Source organism: Schistocerca cancellata, chromosome 2, assembly GCF_023864275.1.
Source record: "Schistocerca cancellata isolate TAMUIC-IGC-003103 chromosome 2, iqSchCanc2.1, whole genome shotgun sequence".
NCBI lineage: Eukaryota > Metazoa > Arthropoda > Insecta > Orthoptera > Acrididae > Schistocerca > Schistocerca cancellata.
The window spans coordinates 328302449-328327898 of NC_064627.1; the positions used below are offsets into that span (position 1 = coordinate 328302449).

The following is a 25450-nucleotide window of genomic DNA, read 5'->3' on the forward strand; positions in this document are numbered from 1 at the left end:
CTGGACGTTCCTAGACGAAATGGAACTCCTCATAGGATTTTAAAAAAATTGCTCACATTGTTTCACAGTTCCCATTTCCGGGATTACGCAAAGCTGTGTCTAGATGAAACTTTCATTTTAATAACCAGGTCTGCTTGAGATTACTATAGTTTATCATCATAAATTCCGTAGGATCGGAAGGTGGTAAGTGAACACTATACTTAGAACTACTTCCAGAGGATCAGGATGAGAACAGAAAAACTTTCATCGGAAATTTGTGAAAACCCTCCAGTTGCGTGGTATTTTCATTTCATTTCAATATTACGCAAGTAACCTTCATTCAACTAAACAGTTGTTAAGGTACCACTCACGCCTTATTTTAAAACACCTGCCATATTCACTCAGTGAACGCTAGCCAAAAATAACATTAAATTAACATTTCCTTATCATAGAGTGAGAGAGACAGATACAAAGACAGACAGACAGACAGACACACACACACACACACACACACACACACACACACACACACACACAAAGAGAGAGAGAGAGAGAGAGAGAGAACCATTTTAAGTAATTTGAAGGATGTCATTTCGCACATTACCTCTGTGCAGTAATTTAGTCATTCGATTTAATGCAAAAATCACATTATTTCGCTAGGACAAAGCCACTGTTGCAAGGAACCGTTTTTGTTTTTTTTTATTATTTTACGTGGCAAAGTCTCTAAAGTCAAAGCTAAAATACTGGGTAGCACTCGCACCCAAGACAGTGAACAATTTTAAACTGGAAGAACTCGACCAGAAGTACTTCAAGCATAACAAAAGCAGAAGATAACGCCGTTATCGCTCCGTCATTCATGTCAGCTGGCTGTCACAGATTTTGCGCGTGCTGCGTGGACCATTAGTCTTTTCTGACACATCCATAAACAGGGTCTTATCTGCAAGGATAATTATTAGAGCTATGTAAAGCAGATGTGAGTTGCGTTGAAGACGAGCAGAACAGCACAATTGGATCCATTTGGCAGAAACAAAAGTCTTGTACCACTACTCATAATTAGCTGAAAATACATACACGAATTATGTTTGTATGAAAGAATTGTGTTGTGTTCGTCGCTATGCGTACGTGTTTTTTTTTTTTTTTCAATCTACAATTTGTGAACAGTTTACGCAATTTAATCCAGATATAGCGTTAACACCTAACCATTTCGTGCCCGATGGGACTTAAATGTCTCGTCCACTTTCTAGAGCCATGGAATATCACAGGGTTGAATTCTTGCACTGGAATGCTGTGGGAACTTATGTGTACTCTCATGTAGCACAAGAAACTCTTTGGCTGCGATAGTTCAGCCTATATGTCCATAGAGGACAGAAAGAACCTGCAGACTGCTGTATAGATGTGTTGTTACGTAGTTCTAAGATTTTATTGGCCCCTATTGACATCTAAAGAAATTGTGGGAGTGTTTTGATGTATATAATCTGGTTTTGTATTGCTTTAGTTAACGTAAACTGATATTACTAATGCAATAATCAAATAATTCCATCAGATATGATGAGTATGTCCTAACGGCACGTACTAGTGTTTTGTAGACGAATTAAAGCATATACACATGTACTACAACGTACTGCGTAGTTTCTAATGAATTGGATAATATTCTTACTAAATACTAAGTCCTGTCATATAGTTCTTTGATTTTCTGCAGAAAACGGGAGGCCGCAAGTGTAAATAAAGGGAACTGGCAAAAGGCCGCGCCTACTAGTCATAGCTCATACCGTCCGAATTCATGTTATCTTCATGTCTTGCGTAGGAGCCCCAGATGATCAAGCGGTTGGCGCAGCGGGAAGATTCTAGAAAAGGCAATGCTAGGGTCATGGGTTCAAGTCTCTATGCGGAAATTTTTTTAATTCTGAATTTTTACTTTCTTCAAATGGCGAATAACGACCCACCAGGGTAGCTGAGAGCGCTAATACGCTGCTTCCTGGACACAGTTCCGCGCGCCGGCCCCAGATCGAATCTGCTTGACAGATTAACGACGAGGGCCGGTATGACAGCCAGTCTGGATGTGGTTTTTAGGCGGTTTACCACATCCCGCTAGGTAAATACTGGGCTGGTCCCCACGTTCCGCCTCAGTTACACGACTCAGACATTTCAACACGTTCGCACTATTTCATGGCTTCCACTTGACGCAGACAGCTGGGGTACTCTACTTACGTCCCAGGGGGATTCAGGGTGGCGCCAGGAAGGGCATCCGGCCACCCTCTGCGACTAACACTGCCAAATCCGTAATAAGAAGGCCGACCCCGCTTAGTTGAAGCTGGGCAAAGGCCGAAAGGACGAAAGAAAACATGGCCAATAAACTGAAGTAATGCTCATTATATTTCATTTATTAATATTCACACACTGACCAGCCAGAACATTATTACTGTGGTGTCACCGCCAGACACCACACTTGCTAGGTGGTAGCCTTTAAATCGTCCGCGGTCCGTTAGTATACGTCGGACCCGCGTGTCGCCACTATCAGTGATTGCAGACCGAGCGCCGCCACACGGCAGGTCTAGACAGACTTCCTAGCACTCGCCCCAGTTGTACAATCGACTTTGCTAGCGATGGTTCACTGACAAAATACGCTCTCATTTGCCGAGACGATAGTTAGCATAGCCTTCAGCTACGTCATTTGCTACGACCTAGCAAGGCGCCATGTTCAGTTACTATTGATATTGTGAATAATGTACAGTCAAGAGCGACGTTCACCATTTATGGATTAAAGTTAAGTATTCCACCAGCTACGTCCGTTTTTTCTAAAGTCTAATTTCCAGACCTCACGCCAGCCTGCGTGAGCTAAAACGCGTGCCTTTCGGCTTCCTCTAGTAACCCGGTGTTGGCTCTCCTGCCAACCTACAAAAATTACCTACTACCGATATAAAACCGTTCACGCGATAGCAGCGTCGCCTGGCGAGGAATGACTGCTAGTCAGACGAGACGCACGCAAGGTGCTTGTAGTACCACTGAGCATGCTGTGCGTGTGTACATCTACATCTACATCTATACTCCGCGAGCCACCTTACGGTGTGTGGCGGAGGGTACTTATTGTACCACTATCTGATCCCCCCTTCCCTGTTCCATTCACGAATTGTGCGTGGGAAGAACGACTGCTTGTAAGTCTCCGTATTTGCTCTAATTTCTCGGATCTTTTCGTTGTGATCATTACGCGAGATATATGTGGGCGGTAGTAATATGTTGCCCATCTCTTCCCGGAATGTGCTCTCTCGTAATTTCGATAATAAACCTCTCCGTATTGCGTAACGCCTTTCTTGAAGTGTCCGCCACTGGAGCTTGTTCAGCATCTCCGTAACGCTCTCGCGCTGACTAAATGTCCCCATGACGAATCGCGCTGCTTTTCGCTGGATCATGTCTATCTCTTCTATTAATCCAACCTGGTAAGGGTCCCATACTGATGAGCAATACTCAAGAATCGGACGAACAAGCGTTTTGTAAGCTACTTCTTTCGTCGATGAGTCACATTTTCTTAGAATTCTTCCTATGAATCTCAACCTGGCGCCTGCTTTTCCCACTATTTGTTTTATGTGATCATTCCACTTCAGATCGCTCCGGATAGTAACTCCTAAGTATTTTACGGTCGTTACCGCTTCCAATGATTTACCACCTATGGCATAATCGTACTGGAATGGATTTCTGCCCCTATGTATGCGCATTATATTACATTTATCTACGTTTAGGGAAAGCTGCCAGCTGTCGCACCATGCATTAATCCTCTGCAGGTCTTCCTGGAGTACGTACGAGTCTTCTGATGTTGCTACTTTCTTGTAGACAACCGTGTCATCTGCAAATAGCCTCACGGAGCTACCGATGTTGTCAACTAAGTCATTTATGTATATTGTAAACAATAAAGGTGTAGAATTGTGAAGACGCGCGATCTACGTGAATTTGACCGAAGGCAGATTGTGATGGCGCAGAGGCTCAGTACGAGCATTTCTGAAACCGCACGACCTGTCAGGTGTTCGAGGAACACTGTGGTAAGTGTCTTCAAGACATGGCGAAACCAAGGTGAAACCACGTCCAGACGTCGCGGGGTTGGACGGCCACCACTCGTTACAGATGCCGAACGTCGTAGGCTGGGCATGCAGGTAAAACAGGACAGGCAGCAAACTTTGGCGGAATTAGCATCAGACCTAAATGCTGGGCGGAATGCAAGTACGTCTGAACACACAGTGTACCGAACACTCCTAACGGTGGGTCTCCACACAACTACCCATGCATGTGCCAATGTTAACACCATGACATCGGCAAATACGACTGAAATTGGCACATGACCATCGGCACTGGACGTTGGGTCAGTGGCAGAGCGTTGCTTCGTCTGGTGAATCGCGATATCTTCTTCATCACACCGACGGGAGGGCGCGTATCTGTCTTCTTCCAGCTCCTTGACACGCACTGCGGGACGGAGACAAGCCGGCGGCTTAGTTGTGCTCTGAGGAACATTCACGTGGACATCCACGGGGCCAATGGGGCTCGTGCAAGGCACCACTATGGCCAAGGGGTATCGTACACTGGCTACAGACAGCGTACACCCCTACATGACGATCATGTTTCTGGACGGCAGTGGAATTTTTGAACAACACAATGCGCCATGTCACAAGGCCAGCAGTTAGAGGAACGCAGTGGCGAATTGCAAATGATGTGTTGCCGCTCCTCCCCCCCCCCCCCCCACCTCCTCCTCCCAACTTGCCACGTCTGAACGCTATCTAACACATCTGGGATGTGGTTTAACGTGGCGTCAGAGCTCATCCCCCCCCCCCCCCCAAAATCGAAATTACGGGAATTAGGTGACCCGTATGTGGTGCCCGCTCCCTCCAGCGACCTTCCAAGGCCTCATTGCTTCCGCTGTAATCGCTATCAAAGGTGAACATAACGGCCATTAGGCAGATACTCACAATGTCCTGGCTGATCAGTGTAATAGCGTGAAGGGGAAAGGCAAATTCGAGACTGTAAATAAATTTCCCTGGAGCAATTGTAAAGCCTTTCACGATAACTTCGTATTTGCATTATTTTACAGTTAATCATGTACATGTGCTGAGGTGATATTTATCGAAGAAAGAAGAGAAGCAGTAAATTTCCTGGCATCTTGTACACGTTATAAACGCTCTATTTTTACACTCACTTTGTGATTTTTAAGTTTGTATACAAAAATAAACCAGGTTTTTGGATATAAAAAGTTTTCACATCATAGCTTCGCAGCAAACCCTGCACAACAAAAAATTTCAACAAATATTGGCGAGGATAGCTGGTGATGTACAGTGGAAAGTACATTGATGCAGTCTTCTCTAAGGTCTGAATGCAACTAATGTAATACGAAGTTCTGGATGCTTTAATTACAATTCCTTGTGATATTGTTGTTCGCAGAGTTGTCGTGCGTGGATGCTGTAACTATAATCCTTTCTTGAAAATTTTTTTGCAATCCCAAATTTCCCTTAGTCTTCTGTTTTCATGCTTCTTATGAAAATATCAATAAAGGTAATATACCGAGCGATATTTCAGCTTATAAGTAGTATAATTAAAGCAAAAATTAAAAATAAAAGAAAGGAAAAGGTTTCCACATACGTGTTCGATCACACGACCCTTAGTTTTTGCTGTGGCAAAAGCTGCCTAGGAGCTACGCTAGCACAAATGATGGCAGCCTCGGCCGTTCCGCCCCAAAAATGCTACCGTTAGGCTTCCGTGTCTCTGTCGGTAAGAACCTTTCTAGGATTGCTTTCTTGTCTGTAACTCCGTCTGCGCAACTGTTCAGACCCTTTTCTTTTTCAGGAAAGGGGAAACGTATCGAGTTGAAATTTGTGTCGCATAGTGAGGTCTACGGTCCCTTGGCTGTGTAACAAATGTAAGCTTCTAAGTCAATGTAATCAAAACACCGGCCATATATGTCACATTTTGACACTCGAAGACACACTCATCAAAACCCAGGGGGGGACAACACGTTGACCTAGAAGCAAGGTTTCACAGAAAAAGTAAGGGAAAAGAAAACAGAAATTTGTTAGTATTTAATAAGATAGAAAACTTCTTTTGTCATCTGTTACCAGATTTCAAAATTTAAAACATTCCCGGAAGTCTTGGAATTCCCGGTGTCGCCAGACTGCCAGTACCAATATCGATAATATGCAAAAATCATTGAGATTTTCGATATTCGAGATGGATGAACTGTCTAAATAAATAAATAGTAGCCGCACCACCAGTGCGCGAGTCCTACCAGCACCTGGCTATTTTTTTCTAAACATATGGCTATTTGGAGCTCCGACTTCTATCACTTTCATTTCTGGCGAAGCACTACATATACTGTATATTTCGCAGAAATCGGTAATGACGAATAGGCGTGGTCCCGTTGTTAGACCGCCACTGGGAGAGGCGAGGTGCGGACGAACAGGAGCCCCCTCCTCACGGGTCTGGCAATCTATATCGGTGATTTATGATTCTGCGAATTCGTAACTGGCATACGATCGTAGGGATAGCCGACACTTTCTGGTGTCATATGCGTCATACCGAATCCCATAATGGACAAGGTTTAGTCTTTTCAGTGGTTGCAAAATAAGAAAAAGAGAAAAATGAGCAACACACAAAGAAAAACAGAAGCATTCGGTAACAGATAACACACAACAGAAGTTGGCAATGTCCCACTCTGCCATTTATCTTCCATGACCATAGTTCGATTTACCAGAACCGAAAGCTGCCACGTTAGAGTGTCTGCACCACTGTGCCATGGATACCGAGAAAACAAATTATATATAAAAAAAACAAGGAATGTAGCAGTATTTATCACCATCATCAGCGATATGATATCCGCCGATGGAGCTTCCGATTTATGCTGCAGTGCTACTGATACTAGAAAGCATCTACGAATCTTCAGTTAGGTCGCAGTCTTCGACCCTTGTAACCTATGAAAGTCCTTCCTACCATATAGTCGCCTGGCTGAGTACCACACACCGTCAGCAAATGTTCATTACAGACTGAGCACTTTCACTCGACTATGTTCCCTGGTCGATTTATTAATTTTCTTACCTCCTCTCCTCATTTCTTCAGTTTTTGTTTTTTTTTAATGGTTACCTCACCAAAAGTTCATGCCTCATACTGATATTCAGTGTACCTTTGCCGACTCCACTGCTATGCCCAACTGTACTAGTTTTGTCGGTTGAGGATGCGCGGTGCGAGCAGCCCAATCGATGTTTTCGGAGAGTTTTCGTGGCCAGGGGAGTGTAGTAAACTCATTCTGGTGCTCTTTTAAACACGCACGTCCACTGTGCGTTGTGCGACGCGTTTCATTGACCTGCTGGTAGGTGCCATCGTGTCGTAGAAAAAGAAATTGCGTATAGGGACGGGCGTGGTCCCCAGTGATAGATACCAAGTTGTGCTGATCCACTGTGCCTTACAGAATGAGGAAATCACCCAGATACTGCCACCAAATCGTCCCACACACTCCTTGTTTGCTCTCAGACGTTTCACGGCACACGCGCAAAATGTCATCTGTTCAACGGAACATGAAATGTGATTCATCTGAAAAGGTCATCTATCGCCACTCAGTTGTGGTACTGTCGTTCAAATTTCAACCTTCGTCGCCTATGAACAGCAATCAGCCTGGGTGCACGAACCAGGCGCCTGCTGTCTAGGCTCATACGTAGCAAGGTTCGTCAAACGGTCGGTGAGGGGGAGATTTTTTGTATCCCCTTGGTTCATCTGGGCGGTCAGTTGCTCAACAATTGCACGTCTCTCGCCCGTACACATCCCCGCAGCCGTCGCTCACCTCCATCATTTACGGCCGGTTTGGATACCGCCGTTTTCCAATTATGGTATACCTTAACCGCTGTGGTATGGGAAGAACATGCGCTTTTCGCATTACGAAGACGACCGCATGTTTCTCCACGTTGCCCTCCCATACCCGCCTTCCTCCCCCCCCCCCCTTCCGCCGCCACACCTCACACGCTTCATATCGCATTATCCAGGGTGGTCCATTGATCGTGACCTGGGCCAGATATCTCACGAAAAAAGCGTCAAACGAAAAAAACTACAAAGAACGAAGCTTGTCTAGCTTGAAGGGGGAAACCAGATGGCGCTGTGGTTGGCCCGCCAGATGGCGCTGCCATAGGTCAAACGGATATCAACTGCGTTTTTTTTTTAATAGGAACCCCCATTTTTTATTACATATTCGTGTAGTACGTAAAGAAATGTGAATGTTTTAGTTGGACCAATTTTTTCGCTTAGTGATAGATGGAGCTGTATGAGTCACAAACATACGGCTCACAATTTTAGATGAACAGGAGGTAGGTTTTTTTTTTTAATTAAAGTATAGAACGTAGGTACATTTGAAAATTTAATTTCGATTGTTCCACTGTGATACATGTACCTTTGTGAACTTATCATTTCTGAGAACGCATGCTGCTACAGCGTGATTACCTGTATATACCACATTAATGCAATAAATGCTCAAAAAGACGTCCGTCAACCTAAATGCATTTGGCAATACGTGTAACGACAGTTCGCCTTCCGTAATGTTCGCACATGCATTGACAATGCGCTGACGCATGTTGTCAGGCGTTGTCGCTGGATCACGATAGCAAATATCCTTCAACTTTCCCCACAGAAAGAAATCCGGTGACCTCAGATCCAGTGAACGTGCGGGCCATGGTATGGTGCTTCGACGACCAATCCAATGGTTCAAATGGCTCAGAGCACTATGGGACACATCTGCGGTCATCAGTCCCCTAGAACTTAGAACTACTTAAACCTAACTAACCTAAGGACATCACACACATCCATGCCCGAGGCAGAATTCGAACCTGCGACCGTAGCAGTCGCGGGGTTCCGGACTGAGCGCCTAGAACCGTTCGGCCACCGCGGCCGGCGACCAGTCCATCTGTCATGAAATATTCTATTCAATACCGCTTCAACCGCAGGCAAGCCATGTGCCGGACATCCATCATTTTGGAAGTATAGCGCCATTCTGTCATGCAGTGAAACATCTTGTAGTAACATCGGTAGAACATTACGTAGGAAATCAGCGTGCATTGCAACATTTAGATTGCCATCGACAAAATGGGGGCCAATTATCCTTTCTCCCATAATGCTGCACCATACATTAACCCGCCAAGGTCGCTGATGTTCCTCTTGTGGCAGCCATCGTGCATTTTCCTTTGCCCAGTAGTGCATAATATGCCGGTTTACGTTACCGCTGTTGGTGAATGACCCTTCGTCGCTGAATAGAACGCGTGCAAAAAATCTGTCATCTTCCCGTAATTTCTCTTGTGGCCAGTGGCAGAACTGTACACAACGTTCAAAATCGTCGCCACGCAATACCTGGTGCATAGAAATATGGTACGTGTGCAATCGATGTTGATGTAGCATTCTCAACACCGACGTTTTTGAGATTCCCAAATCTGGCGCAATTTGTCTGCTACTGATGTGCGGATTAGCCGCGACAGCAGCTTAGCCGCAACAGCAGCTAAAACACCTACTTGGGCATCATAATTTGTTGCAGGTCTTGGTTGACGTTTCACATGTGGCTGAACACTTCCTGTTTCGTTAAATAACGTAACTATCTGGTGAACGGTCCGGACACTTGGATGATGTAATCCAGTATACCGAGCAGCATGCACAGCACACGCCCGTTGGGCATTTTGATCACAGTAGCCGTACATCAACACGATATCGAACTTTTCCGCAAATGGTAAACGGTCCACTTTAACACGGGTAATGTATCACGAAGCAAATACCGTCAGAACTGGCGGAATGTTACGTGATACCACGTACTTATACGTTTGTGACTATTACAGCGCCATCTGTCACAAAGCGAAGAAAGTGGTTCAAGTAAAACATTCATATTTCTTTACGTACTTCACGAATGTGTAATAAAAATGGGGGTTCTTATTAAAAAAAAGACGCAGTTGATATCCGTCTGACCTATGGCAGTGCCATCTAGCGGGCCATCCATAGCGCCATCTGGTTTCCCCCTTCAAGCTAGACGAGTTTCGTTCTTTGTAGTTTTTTTCGTTTGATGCTTATTTCGTGAAATGTTTGGCCCGGTCACTATCACTGGACCACCCTGTATACCTTCCATTGGTAACGCTGTCATCTTCCATCTGTGAGTGGTTATCGCACGATGACACTGAACATAGGCGGTGGTCACATTAACGTAACTGGACCGTGTACTTTACCGTAAGCAGTCCATGCCAACATGACTCCTTCGTTTATTGCTTCTGCCATCCATCCAGTCTTACGTAGATGCTCTCACCACTACAAAAACTCATCCACTGTTTCTCGAGCTTAATTGTCAGCGTTCATTGTTCTCGTTTCGATGTCTCCCAAGGAATTTATTTTACACTGTTTCAAATCAATTTTCACACCTGCTCGATTAAATTCTTCCATCGTATGTTGTTATTAGTAGAAGCAAGTGGTTCATGGCAACACTAAGGAGATCATCTGACTATAAGCAAGGCTGGCTACAAAGTGATAATGTGACTGAAAAATTGGTGTCCATGCCAATATACGATGAGCATGCGTTCTGGTCCTATTGACTCCAGGCTAAAATTTAGGAAAATATTGCAATTGGTCCAAAGCGAAATTAAGATTCTAGTCATAATTCCGGCAGGAATAAAGAAGATATGATTCACCTAACCATAACAGACCAAACAGAAGTTTCTATTTAATCGTCTTGTATAGATACTATGTATAAACGTCTTGGAAGGAAACCCGCTTTTGGAGGACTCTTCTTCCTTCTTCTGGTGCGAACATGAACCTGATGTAGCACCCTATATGCTTGATTTTTCAAGTGTCTGGCCACTGAAAAAATGCTTGTCGCCCGGACTGAGATCGCAGGATTTATCAAGTTTCTTCGTTTAAAAATAAGTATAATTGTTTCTTTTATTTGAAACACAGTAGCAGTAGGTAAGTAAAAACATTACAGTAATAATACTTTGCGACGTATTTCAGGTGCTTTATCTGAAAAGTAATTCTAGCAGTATACACGCAGGGCCAATATGTGAGTCACGTATCTCATACTTCTGCTTTATGGTGACTTTTATTGTCCAACCTAGGAATGGCTATGAAATCCTTATCTATGACCGACTCCACTGCGGCAAAATGGAACCTTTGGTATCGTAGCTAAAACAATATCACTATTCATTAGTCATTCCACATGATGTCAGGAAGTTGTTCTAGAACTCAGTGTTCAGAAATTAAGACACAGTATATTAGTTACTCATTCCTACTTTATAATCTATCAGCTGCTTCAAAATGCTTTCAGACTGTTTCATTTGCATCATTTCATGTTCTAGAAACGTCAAAAATATATCATTTACACTACTCTGATTTTATTTCGTATCGCTGGTCATCTAAGTAAACATACTACATATTTAACGGTCGCTCTGAATCTATAAAGATTTTGCTGAATATTACGGCCACATTGTTCGGAGTACCCGAAAAAGCAATTTCACTGCTGGATTTTTTTTTAGCTAAACATTCATTTTATTTGGGGACGACTAACCGGTTTGGAAGAACGTTAAGTCGTTACATAAAATTTCCTAGCCACCGCTATAACCAGTTATAGCCATCGAACGCTAGTAAAGACTAAAGCTAACGTTATCTGATGCTGGGTTTAATCTCATGAATGTTTCTTTCCAGGGGGAGCTATGCGGTGCACAGCGGAATTCCCGGAGGAAAATGATGTCACGGAATACGGCAGGGTAGTGTAATGGAGGTAAAACATTTTCTAAAGCTATTTAATTCACACTAGTCATAGGAAATAACCAAAGACCGTGGCATGAAAATTTCTTAGCACCTGCGAAAGTTATCTACAGGAAAACCTATTATTATTATTATTGTTGTTGTTATTACTGCAAATTTCGCATTGTCTTGTTCTAAAATACTTTGAAATTTCACTCACTCGAAATAAATAAAGATCAAGAAATAAAAGCCATGTTCTATCGCAGTGTTACATTTTTAGTTAATAATCCTTCAGTAAGAACAGTAACTGCTCTTAATTCACCAAACGATTTTGACGAAAGACATTTAACATTGTTGTCTGTGCAGATACGCTTCCTGTTGGAGCTGCTACTACCCTTCCTCTTTGCTTCCGGAGTGGCGGTGAACCCAGGTCAGTAGGACACAGCTGCTGATACTAAAGCATGTTATACAACTCTTCCACTTAACGTACCACGTGAGAGTAAGTAATATATTCATAGATAGAAATATTATAAGGATCTAGTTCTGATCCTGCTAAAATACCAGCCAGCCAACCTATAGTTTCTAATGCTGTATTGCAATAAGTAAATCATTGCTTATTTCCAATGCATTTTTAGCAAACAAGCCGTCCTACTAGTGGATGAATGACTTCACACATTTGATCTGCAATGCTAATGACACACGAAGAGGTAGTCATGTGCAATTAAAAATAAGTATGGTAATATGTTGGGTAAATAACATGGAATCGTTATGCAATTTACCTTCCGTGCGATACAGTAACAAAGTGTATAAAAGGTCTAAAATTACACGTTAAACAGAAAGAAATGACTAGTTCACTGAACCCAAACAAGAACACTGTACGGTTAATGCGAAGACAAAAAAAAATCTCTAGAGTTCGCAAGCTGCCTGCGGAGGAGGAGGAGGAGGATATTCGTGTTTAACGTCCCGTCGACAACGAGGTCATTAGAGACGGAGCACAAGCTCGGGTTAGGGAAGGATGGGGAAGGAAGTCGGCCGTGCCCTTTCAAAGGAACCATCCCGGCATTTGCCTGGAGTGTTCGAGGGAAATCACGGAAAACCTAAATCAGGATGGCCGGACGCGGGATTGAACCGTCGTCCTCCCGAACGCGAGTCCAGTGTGCTAACCACTGCGCCACCTCGCTCGGTCTGCCTGCGGACAGTCAGTAAAGAACAACATTACAAATCAAATAGATGCAACGTATGATTCGTTCGAGGTGTTCTAGAACGATCTGAATTGTGTAAAATAGGAAACTAATATCTCTGTCGACAGCTAGATGTTTACACCATTAGTGGTAGAACCACAAGTACTGAGAGACCATACTGCAGTGTAGCGGAGGATATAACGGTTATTGTTGTCGTCAAGCTGGTCTGATAGTGAGCCGGCCGGTGTGGCCGTGCGGTTCTAGGCACTACAGTCTGGAACCGAGCGACCGCTACGGTCGCAGGTTCGAATCGTGCCTCGGGCATGGATGTGTGTGATGTCCTTAGGTTAATTAGATTTAATTAGTTCTAAGTTCTAGGCGACTGATGACCTAGAAGTTAAGTCGCAAAGTGCTCAGAGCCATTTGAACCATTTGATCTGATAGTGAAATTTCGACTGATCGATTAGAGATCAGATCGAAACAAAGGCACAAAGCGAAAACATGAAGACAAAACATAAGATGGTGGCCTGCGAGCTATCAGGTTTGGCTGTTCATTCAAGTTGTGGTAAAAACAAATAAGTTAAATAGACAATGTATAACTTAGCTATGTCATACATTACTATATTTGGTACTCTACTGGTACTGCACAGAGACTGAATAAAAAAACAATTTGTTACTTATCAATATAATCAACCACCAAGAATAGCCCCCATTAGGGCTAATGTTGATGTGTGCTGAAAAAATTCAGTGGAATTCTGTTTTTCGAACAGATGGTTCGTGTTTAATGAGTCCTACCATTTGTTTATTGTTGTGAATGGTTTCAGAACAAGCCTCAAGCATGTTTAGGTAAATGAATGGTAGATATCTTGGGTTTACTAGCATAGCGCTTCGTCTTTTGCATGCTAATGTCTGAGAATGTTTTCAGGAGGCATTACATAATATTAAACGCATAATTTTGCAAAGTCATTGTCATTCACCAGTATTTATGCACTAAAACGAAGCAACAGAAAAGTAAAAACGATCTTACAAGGAGTTCGAGACTTTTCCGTTGAGTTCTGTTATTGCTAACGGTTGCGTTGATAAATGATGGGAAGTGAACACGACGAATCGTTAGTCTAATGTGTCTGGCCAATCATACTGTCTTCATAGGTTCGACATGTAAAGTACTGGATTCGGGAGTTTTAGTCGTAGAGGGTGGTCGGATGGCGTTCGTGTCGCCATACCTTGTTGAAAAGGTGTCTACATTGTTCGCGACACTTCATTTTACGTTTTAGGAATCAAACGTACTTAATATATACAGTATATTTTGTCTGACTATAGACTTTTCCTGCGCTATATGGCGTGACTTTGCACGGCAACTGCATGCATAAGTAAAGCATAATTGAAAACGTAATAGAATTAATTTTATAATCCGGATCACATTCAGGTTCTGAAATGATAACCACAGACCTACTCATTGTCCAACAGGTGTGAAACGCGTATTCTCCGCTGTGGTAATCTAGTTAGTCACGTGTAATATATGACTGCGTCGGGATAAGATGAAAGTATTTTCATTTCCACTGTAGGGAAACTTCGTGACCGTCATGCTCTAGTCCGCCTGAGGGGATTTTTGATCCCTCCTTCAGGTAGGTGCAGCTCGACATTCAATTTAGATTGAGATCGAAGACTTTAGTGGAATTAGATTCATTCCATTCTTTTGCTGTTTTGCTATTACATATTTGGTTGTAGCATTGTTATAGAATAAAAGTGGGCAGATATTTCGCACTCTAGAGTATAGAAAAATAATTTTTTTCTAACAGGATGTGAATAAACGTGTGTTAGGGTCATTATTACAACTACCAGCAAGCCTTCATGTTAAGTAAACTTAAATTATGAATTATTAATTATTTTCAAATTACTGTCGTACCGTAGTGTCACCAAATGCTTACGAGCCATCATATGATAGAAAAACAATATATAGCAAGTAGTTACAAGAGAATAAAGGGAGATTAAAATGTTATCTACATCAGTGAAGGGAACAAATTGTTTCTGTCTTCGGCCAGTGGGAGCCACAAGTAGACAAACGAAGGCATGTCTTCATCGTGAAACTTTTATTTATATTATACGTTGTTTTATAACAAGCTAACTTACTCAAGAATAAAGTAAATTAGACTGAAGACGAAATGATTTTCTCTTCAACACAAGTTAATTTATGCCGTCTGGTGGCCATTTGGACAACAATCTCTCTTTCTGATGTTAATGGAAAGCGCAGTTTTCTATGCTGTAGCACGTAAATTTAAAATACTGTATTAAACTTCGAAATAGTCTGTAATTTCATGCTGATCTAGTACAATAAACATCATATAATGTGTTGTGAACTGAATGGGCAGCCCTTAAATTGCGAGCAATTAATTTCGATGAGCCATTCAGATTATTCCCGTCAATAAATATTCATGTCCTCCTGGTCATTTGTTTTTGCATACATGGCTCGTTTTTAAATAATGTAATAACAGTTCACGGAATGCACTGATTTTCATCTGACGATAACTAGGAAGAACGAATTTGCTGCAGATTTCATTCAGCTAGGATCACCAAGGAATTTGTACAGGAAATAGTACTTTATAACTTACTCCAAAGACAGGCCTTACAATTTATTTAATCGAGAGGGCATTTTAACAGAAATAGTTAACAAAATAATTTGGATGGATTTCACCTTGAAAACCGTATATTTTATCTTATTTACTACACACAGAATCTGCAAAATGTGTCAGCAAGACAGAAATTAAAAACAAAAAAAGATCCCTGATGCTTCGGTAACTCCAGCGATATGTCTCATAGTAAAAAAGAAAAATTTGTGATTGTCAAGGCTGAACCTGAATAAACAAAAACAAAGAAAAAATCCTTTGTAAGGAAACACGGACACAGTAGTGAGGTTCAACCTTCAGACGACAGTAAATTGAGCTTGCTTCGAATCTTAATGTGCGTTTATTTTCCCCCGTTCTTCGCGTGTGCGCAAATAATTTTTTTCACGAATTAAAATTGGTGTTACTTTTTGTGAACACAAGAGAAAATTTTCAGATCTAGTTGTGTTGAATCGTTATGATATCAATTTTCACTTGAGAAACAATTTAATGAAACTGCACTGACTAGATCATAATCAGTTCTCTTCCCCAATGGTTACCAATGTACTGAAATATGCCTGATACAGATTAGGAAATCTAGGGGGCCACTTGTGACGCTTTGATATCCTGCTAAATTTTTTTGTAATATATAATAAGTAGTGTACAAGGAAATTTTGTTCATTTTACGTGCATGGCGTAAGAAAACGTTAAGTTTTAAGCATTTATTTACATATTATCATTACTATAATGACTCTGTATGAGTTACATATTATTTCAAGTTAACAGAGTAAACGTGTGTGACACAGCAAACTAGAAAACAAACATATGATTTGTAAATAAAATTTATAACATAAAACAAACATAACTAAAACAAATGTCTAGACTAATGCTGAATGTTTAGGTATTTTAAGTGAGTATGTTAAAGTACTTTGAAAGCATATTGCGCACAGCTTATTTTCCAAATATGTTGTTACAGAAACCAGATTTATTACACGTTGATGTATGTAACTTGAACTTCTTTAATTTATGTTGTAATTAAAGGTTTCATTTTTTATAATTAATTAATGGTGGTGGGATATTTTGCAAAATTTCAGTTTATTAGAAAATTCGATTAAAGAGTTCTCAAGAACGGTAATTACATAACCACTTTTATATGAGAAAATTTTCATGTATCATCGTTTCGAAGACATTATCTCCAAACGTAATTTGCCAAATAACCTTTCGGGGTGTGTTTTACACCTTAAAAGTGAATCTGCACAACGAAATAATTACGTATATTGCATATATCGTCTACATAGCAAAGTTTCATCAAGATGATTTACTGACACTTGGAAATGTTCCCCTATCAGTGGAGCAATTTTGGACAATGCAGGAGACATAAGCTCGAAACGTTTGTGACTGGTTTTTGGGAAGATTGTTCGCTGTTGGACTCCGAACAAAAGCTACGATCATATTGATGTGTGACACACTAAGGTAATAAGTGACACACTAAGGTAATACAAACAAAAATATCTGCACTTATAACCGTTACATCCTGTATATAATGAGTTTTATACTTCTACTAATTGCAGACTTTCATTTTCAGACGCATTGGAATATTAGTTGCCGAAAATCCCTATCCTTCATCAAAAAGCACTCTGGGGCATCAGGACAATTCTTGTTCATTTCTTTCAATGTCTGTTCAGTCATTGCCTTCAGCTATCCAAATAAAAAGAAAACTCATCATCTAGCTCTATAATTTCGTTGCTGACTTGTTATCCATATATGCTGTTTATACATTATTAGTGTTTTGTTATTATTGATGTTCAGACCCACTCCCAAACTAACTTTAATAAGTTCTTCCAGTTGCACTAGCATCAGACAACACAATTTCATCAGCAAAACGAAGGGTGCTTCATATGTGTTTCACTAACATGTAGCCCTTGTTTTTTTTTTCTTGTTTAAGGAAGAGATTTCCTCCAGATCTGACCAGAATAATTTTAGTGAAGCATTAACATAAATAGTACTCAGTATAGTATTAAGGAGTAAATACCGATTTCATAGAACCTGTACTGATTCCTTTACTTATGTACCGTGTCGTAAATATATAAGGGACAGGCAAATGAGACACAACAGATGGGAGAAAAGTAAGAAAACTGGTCATTATTTCAAAATCAGTTGCAGTAACTGTTAGTACATTTATCGCACTCTGAGACAAGAGACTCAGCGCCTTCATGGGAAACCATTTCCAGTTGCCAATGGAACCATGATGGAACCCAGATGTGCACCTCTTTGTCTGGAGCCACCTGTGTTCCCGCTCGCCCTATGCAACTGTTCTTCCTCGCATTTTCCATAGGTTCGAAGGCTTCTGTATTTTTTGGCACTTCATTAAACGTAATTCGTAGTTCATCGACGAAAGATGGGCGACTGTTTTTTTCGTGATCTTTGAACACATTACCTTCGATATCCCATAGCTATGGTTGTAGATGAAATCCGTATTGTCTCGTTTGTCAAATTTTACACAAGCTCACAACAACAAACTACAAAACGTGTTTCTATGTATGCGTACAAATTTTTGAACAAAAGTGAAACAATAGCGTTTGTGCTGAGACACGTAACTATAGCGCTGTCAGTGAGGTAAGTATGAAACAAAAGTAAGAGCGTAGAGGAAGCGTTTACAGACGAGGCCGGAGATAGATATTGTCCTTTAATAAGAAATATACTGCACCGTTGGTGGACAACGCCAGCAACCTCTCGGCGAAACGTCGGCCACTACCTGCAACAGTCTGCAGCGTCAGCAATACCTCCCAGTCATACCGAAAAATTAGCGTCATGTGCAGCCACATTGCAGCATTGCATTGTTGACGGCAACGCTATAGCAGCTAGCTATTGCCCTAATATACTGTCCAATCATATTACTGTGAACCCTATCAAATGCGTCAATAACTGTCTTTTTTGGGGCGGACTGCTGCGAAACGTACAGGAAGTGAGTCAACGAAGTTTTGCAAGGTACCAATAGGGACGTGTAGCCACATCGACTCCATTACCGTTGGAAGTGCGCCAGGATTCTCGGTTGAGGATCCATGGCTCGAGCAGCTTGATCGATCTGGTTACTCAAATTCTCGATTGGGTACTAATCCGTCGAGTTTGGTTGCCAGAGGTTAACGGTAAATACCAGCTGCTGTGGCCGAGCGGTTCTAGGCGCTTCAGTCCGGAACCGCGCTGCTGCTACGGTGGCAGGTTCGAATCCTGCCTCGGACATGGATGTGTGTGATGTCCTCAGGTTAGTTAACTTCAGATATTAAGTCCCATAGGGCTTAGAGCAATTTGAACCATTTTTTTGAGAACGTTAAACTCATTCTCGTGCTCTTAGAATTACGCACGTACACAGCGAGCTGTGTGAAACGTTTCAGTATACTGTTGGTGAATCAAGTATTGTCGAGGAAAGAGAAGAAACTGTATGTAGCGGTGGAATTGGTCCCTAAGGGTAGATGCATACTTCTGCTGATCCGTTGTGGCTTCCAGAATGACGAGATCACACACAGAATGCCACTAAAACATTCGCCAGGCCATAAGTCATCCTCCTCCAACCTGGAACGTTCCGACAATTGTTGCAGGATTTTTGTTTTCCTGATGTTCGACCCCATTCACGCCAATGGTCATCCGTCCGATAGAGCATAAAACGTGATTCACCTGAGAAGGTCACCAGTCGAAATTCAGTGGACGCCCCGCTTCGGTATTGGCGTGCACATTCCAGCCTTCGTAGCCGTTCAACTGGGCGGCCATTCGCTGAACAGATGCATGTCTACTCCCCCATACAAGTCTCCACAGCCGTCGCTCACCCCTGTAATTTACATCCAGTGCTGCACCACAGTTGCTTCGGCACCTGTTTTAGATAGCGCCATTTTGCCACGCATGGTGTACTAAACCCATGGCGATACGCGAACAGTTTACGAACTTAGCCATTTCGAAAATGCTTTCAACCTTGGCTCGAAAGCCAATGATCATTCCATTTTACACGTCGGATAAATAACGCCGTTTCCGCATTACGAAAAAAGGACCGCACTGTTTTTCAGTGTTAACCAGACAGTTTTTATATCCTATCCACATTTGGAGCTGCAACCTGTGGTCTGTGAGGGTTTATTGCAAGTTGACCTTGAACATAAGCGGTGGTCGCATTAAACTGTCTGAACCGTTATATGCATCATCGAAACGCATAGTTATGGATCTACAGGGTGTTTCAAAAATGACGGGAATATTTGAAACGGCAATAAAAACTAAACGAGCAGCGATAGGAATACACCGTTTGTTGCAATATGCTTGGGACAACAGTACATTTTCAGGCAGACAAACTTTCGAAATTACAGTGGTTATAATTTTCAACAACAGATGGCGCTGCGGTCTGGGAAACTCTATAGTACGATATTTTCCACATATCCACCATGCGTAGCAATAATATGGCGTAGTCTCTGAATGAAATTACCCGAAACCTTTGACAACGTGTCTGGCGGAATGGCTTCACATGCAGATGAGATGTACTGCTTCAGCTGTTCAATTGTTTCTGGATTCTGGCGGTACACCTGGTCTTTCAAGTGTCCCCACAGAAAGAAGTCACAGGGGCTCATGTCTGGCGAATAGGGAGGCCAATCCACGCCACCTCCTGTATGTTTCGGATAGCCCAAAGCAATCACACGATCATCGAAATATTCATTCAGGAAATTAAAGACGTCGGCCGTGCGATGTGGTCGGGCACCATCTTGCATAAACCACGAGGTGTTCGCAGTGTCGTCTAAGGCAGTTTGTACCGCCACAAATTCACGACGAATGTCCAGATAGCGTGATGCAGTAATCGTTTCGGATCTGAAAAATGGGCCAATGATTCCTTTGGAAGAAATGGCGGCCCAGACCAGTACTTTTTGAGGATGCAGGGACGATGGGACTGCAACATGGGGCTTTTCGGTTCCCCATATGCGCCAGTTCTGTTTATTGACGAAGCCGTCCAGGTAAAAATAAGCTTCGTCTGTAAACCAAATGCTGCCCACATGCATATCGCCGTCATCAATCCTGTGCACTATATCGTTAGCGAATGTCTCTCGTGCAGCAATGGTAGCGGCGCTGAGGGGTTGCCGCGTTTGAATTTTGTATGGATAGAGGTGTAAACTCTGGCGCATGAGACGATACGTGAACGTTGGCGTCATTTGGACCGCAGCTGCAACACGGCGAACGGAAACCCGAGGCCGCTGTTGGATCACCTGCTGCACTACTGCGCGTTGCCCTCTGTGGTTGCCGTACGCGGTCGCCCTACCTTTCCAGCACGTTCATCCGTCACGTTCCCAGTCCGTTGAAATTTTTCAAACAGATCCTTTATTGTATGGCTTTTCGGTCCTTTGGTTACATTAAACCTCTGTTGAAAACTTCGTCTTGTTGCAACAACACTGTGTTCTAGGCGGTGGAATTCCAACACCAGAAAAATCCTCTGTTCTAAGGAATAAACCATGTTGTCTACAGCACACTTGCACGTTGTGAACAGCACACGCCTACAGCAGAAAGAAGACGTACAGAATGGCGCACCCGCAGACTGCGTTGTCTTCTATATCGTTCACATCACTTGCAGCGCCATCTGTTGTTGAAAATTGTAACTACTGTAATTTCGAAAGTTTGTCCGCCTGAAAATTTACTGTTGTCCCAAGCATATTGCAACAAACGGTGTATTTCTATCGCTGCTCGTTTAGTTTTTATTGCCGTTTCAAATATACCGGTCATTTTTGAAACACCCTGTAGCTGCTTTATGAATTTGCCTTCCTCTAGTAGCTTCCGTATGTGTGTTCTATCAATGCGACCACCAATCTGTAATTATTCCATTATGCGAGACATCTTCTACAAAATTATTTGCTCTCTCGTAGCCAACACTTATTGTTCGCTGATGACAGTGAATTTTTAATTCCAGCTGTACTTTTGGGTAGATCCCTGGGGTAAGGAAAGGATTCGTATAGTGCCTCATAACCCATCGATTTGTGTAGCGTGGATTACACCTCATGTATTGACAAGAAGCTGCACCTGCTCAGTGTACTGTAGCACTTCCCGTCTGCGTGAATAAGGCGAAGTTATGGGCATCGTCCGCTGTGTTTTGCGCGTTAAAAGTGGGTTTATTTATCTCGTTTGTGTCATGATATACTTCAATTCACTCCCTGTTTAGTTGAGTTGTTACAGACGGTTCTAGCTGACGGTCGACCAGTGTCTTCTGTTTTCCGCTTTTAACTCAGCTGTACAGACAGTGCTTCAGTGGCACGCATTCAGGGAAATAGAGTCTGCTCTGTCACACCTGTCTGAAGTAAACATTCTCAGACAGCTTACAGTCTCCCAGTGGACAACGTCCCGTACAGCATTGCCATTGCCTTATTACACACAATGAAAACAGGCTTCAACAGCACAGAGAGAAGCACAATTAATGTTGAACATCACAATAACGCAAACCAATTATATGTGAATACACAGTATTGGCCAGCAAGGCATAAAAATGGTTGTCAGTGAGAAAAATGAATCCTTAAGCACATCACGACCGTATTGGTTAACACCCCATTAATATGGAGAGGGAAGGAGTAGTCTACTTACAGTTTATTGCTCACACAGTGCACGCTGACATCCATTCATTCGATAAGCGCGACATGCAGTTTCACGCTAACCCAAAAATTCAAAATAACGGCGTGTAGTCCATGAGACACTTAACACGCTAACCGCCAAGTGAATTTAAAAGTTCAGTCAGCCTGAAGAAACAACTCGAAATGGATTATCCGGCGAGTTGTCAGCGTTAATCAGAGACCGAGACCACAGCTATCAGCACGGTATGGCTTACACGCCCTCCACCACTACCTGTTTGGCATGCTGCACTCTCGCGTGTATGTTCCGGTCAGTGGTGGCTACGAGTCTGCCTGTTCCGCTGCCTGTCCGTCTCGGGTGTGGAAACTAGAAATAACCCTGAAAAGCGCAAACTACCTTCACTGACCAGATTACGATCCGCACTTTTCCCACAAGTCAAAACTTTCTGCGCCTGCGCGCAGCTTAAGACTATACCAGACGGAGTCCTCTCGCTACGAGCAGAACGTGTAATTCATTGTGCCAGTGAAGCAGGCCCGGCGCAAAAATTGGTGCTTACGAGTACGTCTCACTTTCATCTAATACAACGCAAGGACATGGATCTGACGTTCTGTGAAGTCGTTTCCTTGTACTTATTCAGAACAGCGTTCTACATAGTCATTCTCTTTTCTGTGCCACTGGCTACGATTTTCTCTGCTTGCTTTGCATCTGCTGCTTCATGTGTCTTGCTTTTCCTGACGTTTCACATCGTTACCAAATGCCATTGATTATAGGCTCGACATTTTTCTTGAAGCCCTGCTGCGCGTTTTCTACAACTCTTATATATGCGAATTTCTATATCCTACCTCAGTGTCTTAAATCCCTCGTGGTCCTATCAGAGTTGTTCACTGTATTTACAGTTTGCAATACCACCCGACCTGCTCTTGACGATGTCAGCGTGTCTGTCGATGGGTGCTGGCCAACATGATGGTCTGTAACTCCTTCGCCGGAGGGCCCAGCAAACTTAATTCAGAAACTGTGTTTTATATTGCTACAGTCTTGTTAGTTAGCATTTGTATTCCGTTAGTCAATATTTACTTTCCGAGACATTTTACGCGGATGGACGGCAGATGCTTTCAGAGAGGGCTGGCGTACGATGTTTAGCCGACCACATTTTGGGAAGACTGAACGAACATACGTGGCTGAAATCTTTTGTCGAAAGTTGCGGACGACTTGTAAAACTCTCCAACACAGCTGAAGAGGAATGTTAAATATGAAGGCTACAACTGTTTGCCTTGTATTTTTCACCTCCACTGCCTAGTAAACATTGGAGATCGTGAAAAAAATTGCGCTATGATGAAAGCAATTAGTAAACCTCTTCCCTATTTTGATTAATAATCGTAGTGACATTTTAACAAGCATTTTGTGAATGTAAATATCTATTTTCTTACATGAAGCTTTCGAGAACGGTTCAAATGCATCCATTTCTGTATATATAATAGTTAAATTCCTTGTTGGCAAAGAGAAAATGAGGTGTATTTTATGTCGCACGGTGTTTGAGCTGCCACCCATGAGCTAGGTGTCTATAACTGAAGATAAAAATAATCTACTGACATACTATACAGATAAAAAACGTAGCTCGTACGTGCAGTTGAGGACATCTGTTTTTGAGTCAACTCATAGTAACAATTACACCCGACGTCCTATTTTATTTCTTGGGTACAATCTGATCATTGTCTTCCACTACAGATTTTGCCTTCTACTGCTTCTTTCTGACTTTCACTAAGGAGTGGAAAGTCAGGGAATCCAGCCACTGATACCTTGTCACCGTGAGTTTTGATTTCCGAACGCAGTCTCTCCATGATTTTCTTCATTCGTTAAACAGTGTGTGAGAATGTATTCTCGTACTTTTATGGATATATAATATGTACACTGAAGAGCCAATGAACTGGTACACCTGCCTAACAACGTGTAGCAGCCCCGCGAGCACGCAGAAGTGCCGCAACACGACGTGGCATGGAGTTCACTAATGTCTGAAGTAGTGCTGGAGGGAATTAACACCATGAATCCTACAGGGCTGCCCACAAATCTGTAAGAATACGACGGGGTGGAGAACAGCACGTTGCAAGGCACCCCAGATATGCTCAATAATGTTCATATCTGGCGAGTTTAGTGGCCAACGCAAGCGTTTAAACTCAGAAGACTGTTCCTGGAGCCACCCCGTAGCAATTCTGGACATATGATACGTGACATTCCCCTGCTGGAATTTCCCAAGTCTGTTGGAATGCACAATGGCCATGAATGGATGCAGATGATCAGAAAGGATGCTTACGTAGGTGTCACCCGTCAGAGCCGTATCTAGGAGTATCAAGGTCCCATATCTCTCCAAATGCACACGATCCACACCATTACAGAGCCTCCACCAGCTTGAACAATCCCTTGCTGACTTGCGGGTTTCATGGATTCATGAGGTTGTCTCCCTACCTGTATACGTCCTGCCGCTAGACACAATTTGAAAAGAGACTCGTCCGACCAGGCAACATGTTTCCAGTCATCATCAGTCCAATTCCGGTGTTGATGGGCCCAAGCGAGGCGTAAAGCTTTGTGTCGTCCAGTCATCAAGGGTACACGAGTGGGCTCCGAAAGCCCATGTCGATGATGTTACGTTGAATGGTTCGCACGCTGACGCTTGTTGATGGCCCAGCATTGAAATCTGCAGCAATTTGCCGAAGGGATGCACTTGTCACGCGAACGCTTCTCTTCAGTCGCCGTTGATCCTGCTCTTGCAGCATCTTTTTCTGGCGGCAGCGATGTGGGCGATTTGACGTTTTACCGGATTCCTGATGTTCACGGTACACTGGTGAAATGGTCGTACGTGAAAATCCACACTTCATCGCTACCTCAGAGATGCTGTGTCCCATCGATCGTACGCCGACTGTAACACCACATTCAAACTCACTTAAATCTTGATAACCTGCCGTTGTAGCAGCAGTAAACGATCTAACAACTGCACCTGACACTTGTCTTATATAGGCGTTGAAGACCGCAGTGCCGTATCCTGCCTGCTTACTTATCGCTGTATTTGAATACGCATGCCTATACCAGTTTCTTTGGCACTTCAGTGTATACAGCTGATGCAGTCTCCTTACAGGGTGCGAGTGCTTGCTATTCACGAGCACGTTCGGCAAGGAGTTTGGCGTCTTCAGCAGCCCCGACTACCCTCGGCCATACCCCAGCGACGTCGACTGCCTCCTCTACAGCTTCGTTGGCGGCTCGCACGACATCGTGCACATCACCTTCGTCGACTTCGACGTGCAGAAGACGCATCTTGAGTGAGTACAGCAAGTTATATATCTCACGGCAGAACCACTAAACACTGTGAAGTACGTGACACCTCAATGGCGTTAATAGAAATTCCTA

General features: G+C 42.9%; 1 protein-coding gene across 1 annotated transcript in view; it reads left to right on the forward strand.

Moving 5' to 3' along the window:
- LOC126153746 (suppressor of lurcher protein 1-like) overlaps positions 1-25450 on the forward strand; it is a 348799-nt gene that overhangs the window by 193431 nt on the left and 129918 nt on the right. The window contains exons 2-4 of the mRNA XM_049916091.1: positions 11656-11731; positions 12064-12127; positions 25182-25362. Of these exons, the coding sequence (XP_049772048.1) occupies positions 11726-11731; positions 12064-12127; positions 25182-25362 (251 nt within the window). The 5' untranslated portion in view covers positions 11656-11725. The remainder of the gene's footprint in view (positions 1-11655; positions 11732-12063; positions 12128-25181; positions 25363-25450) is intronic.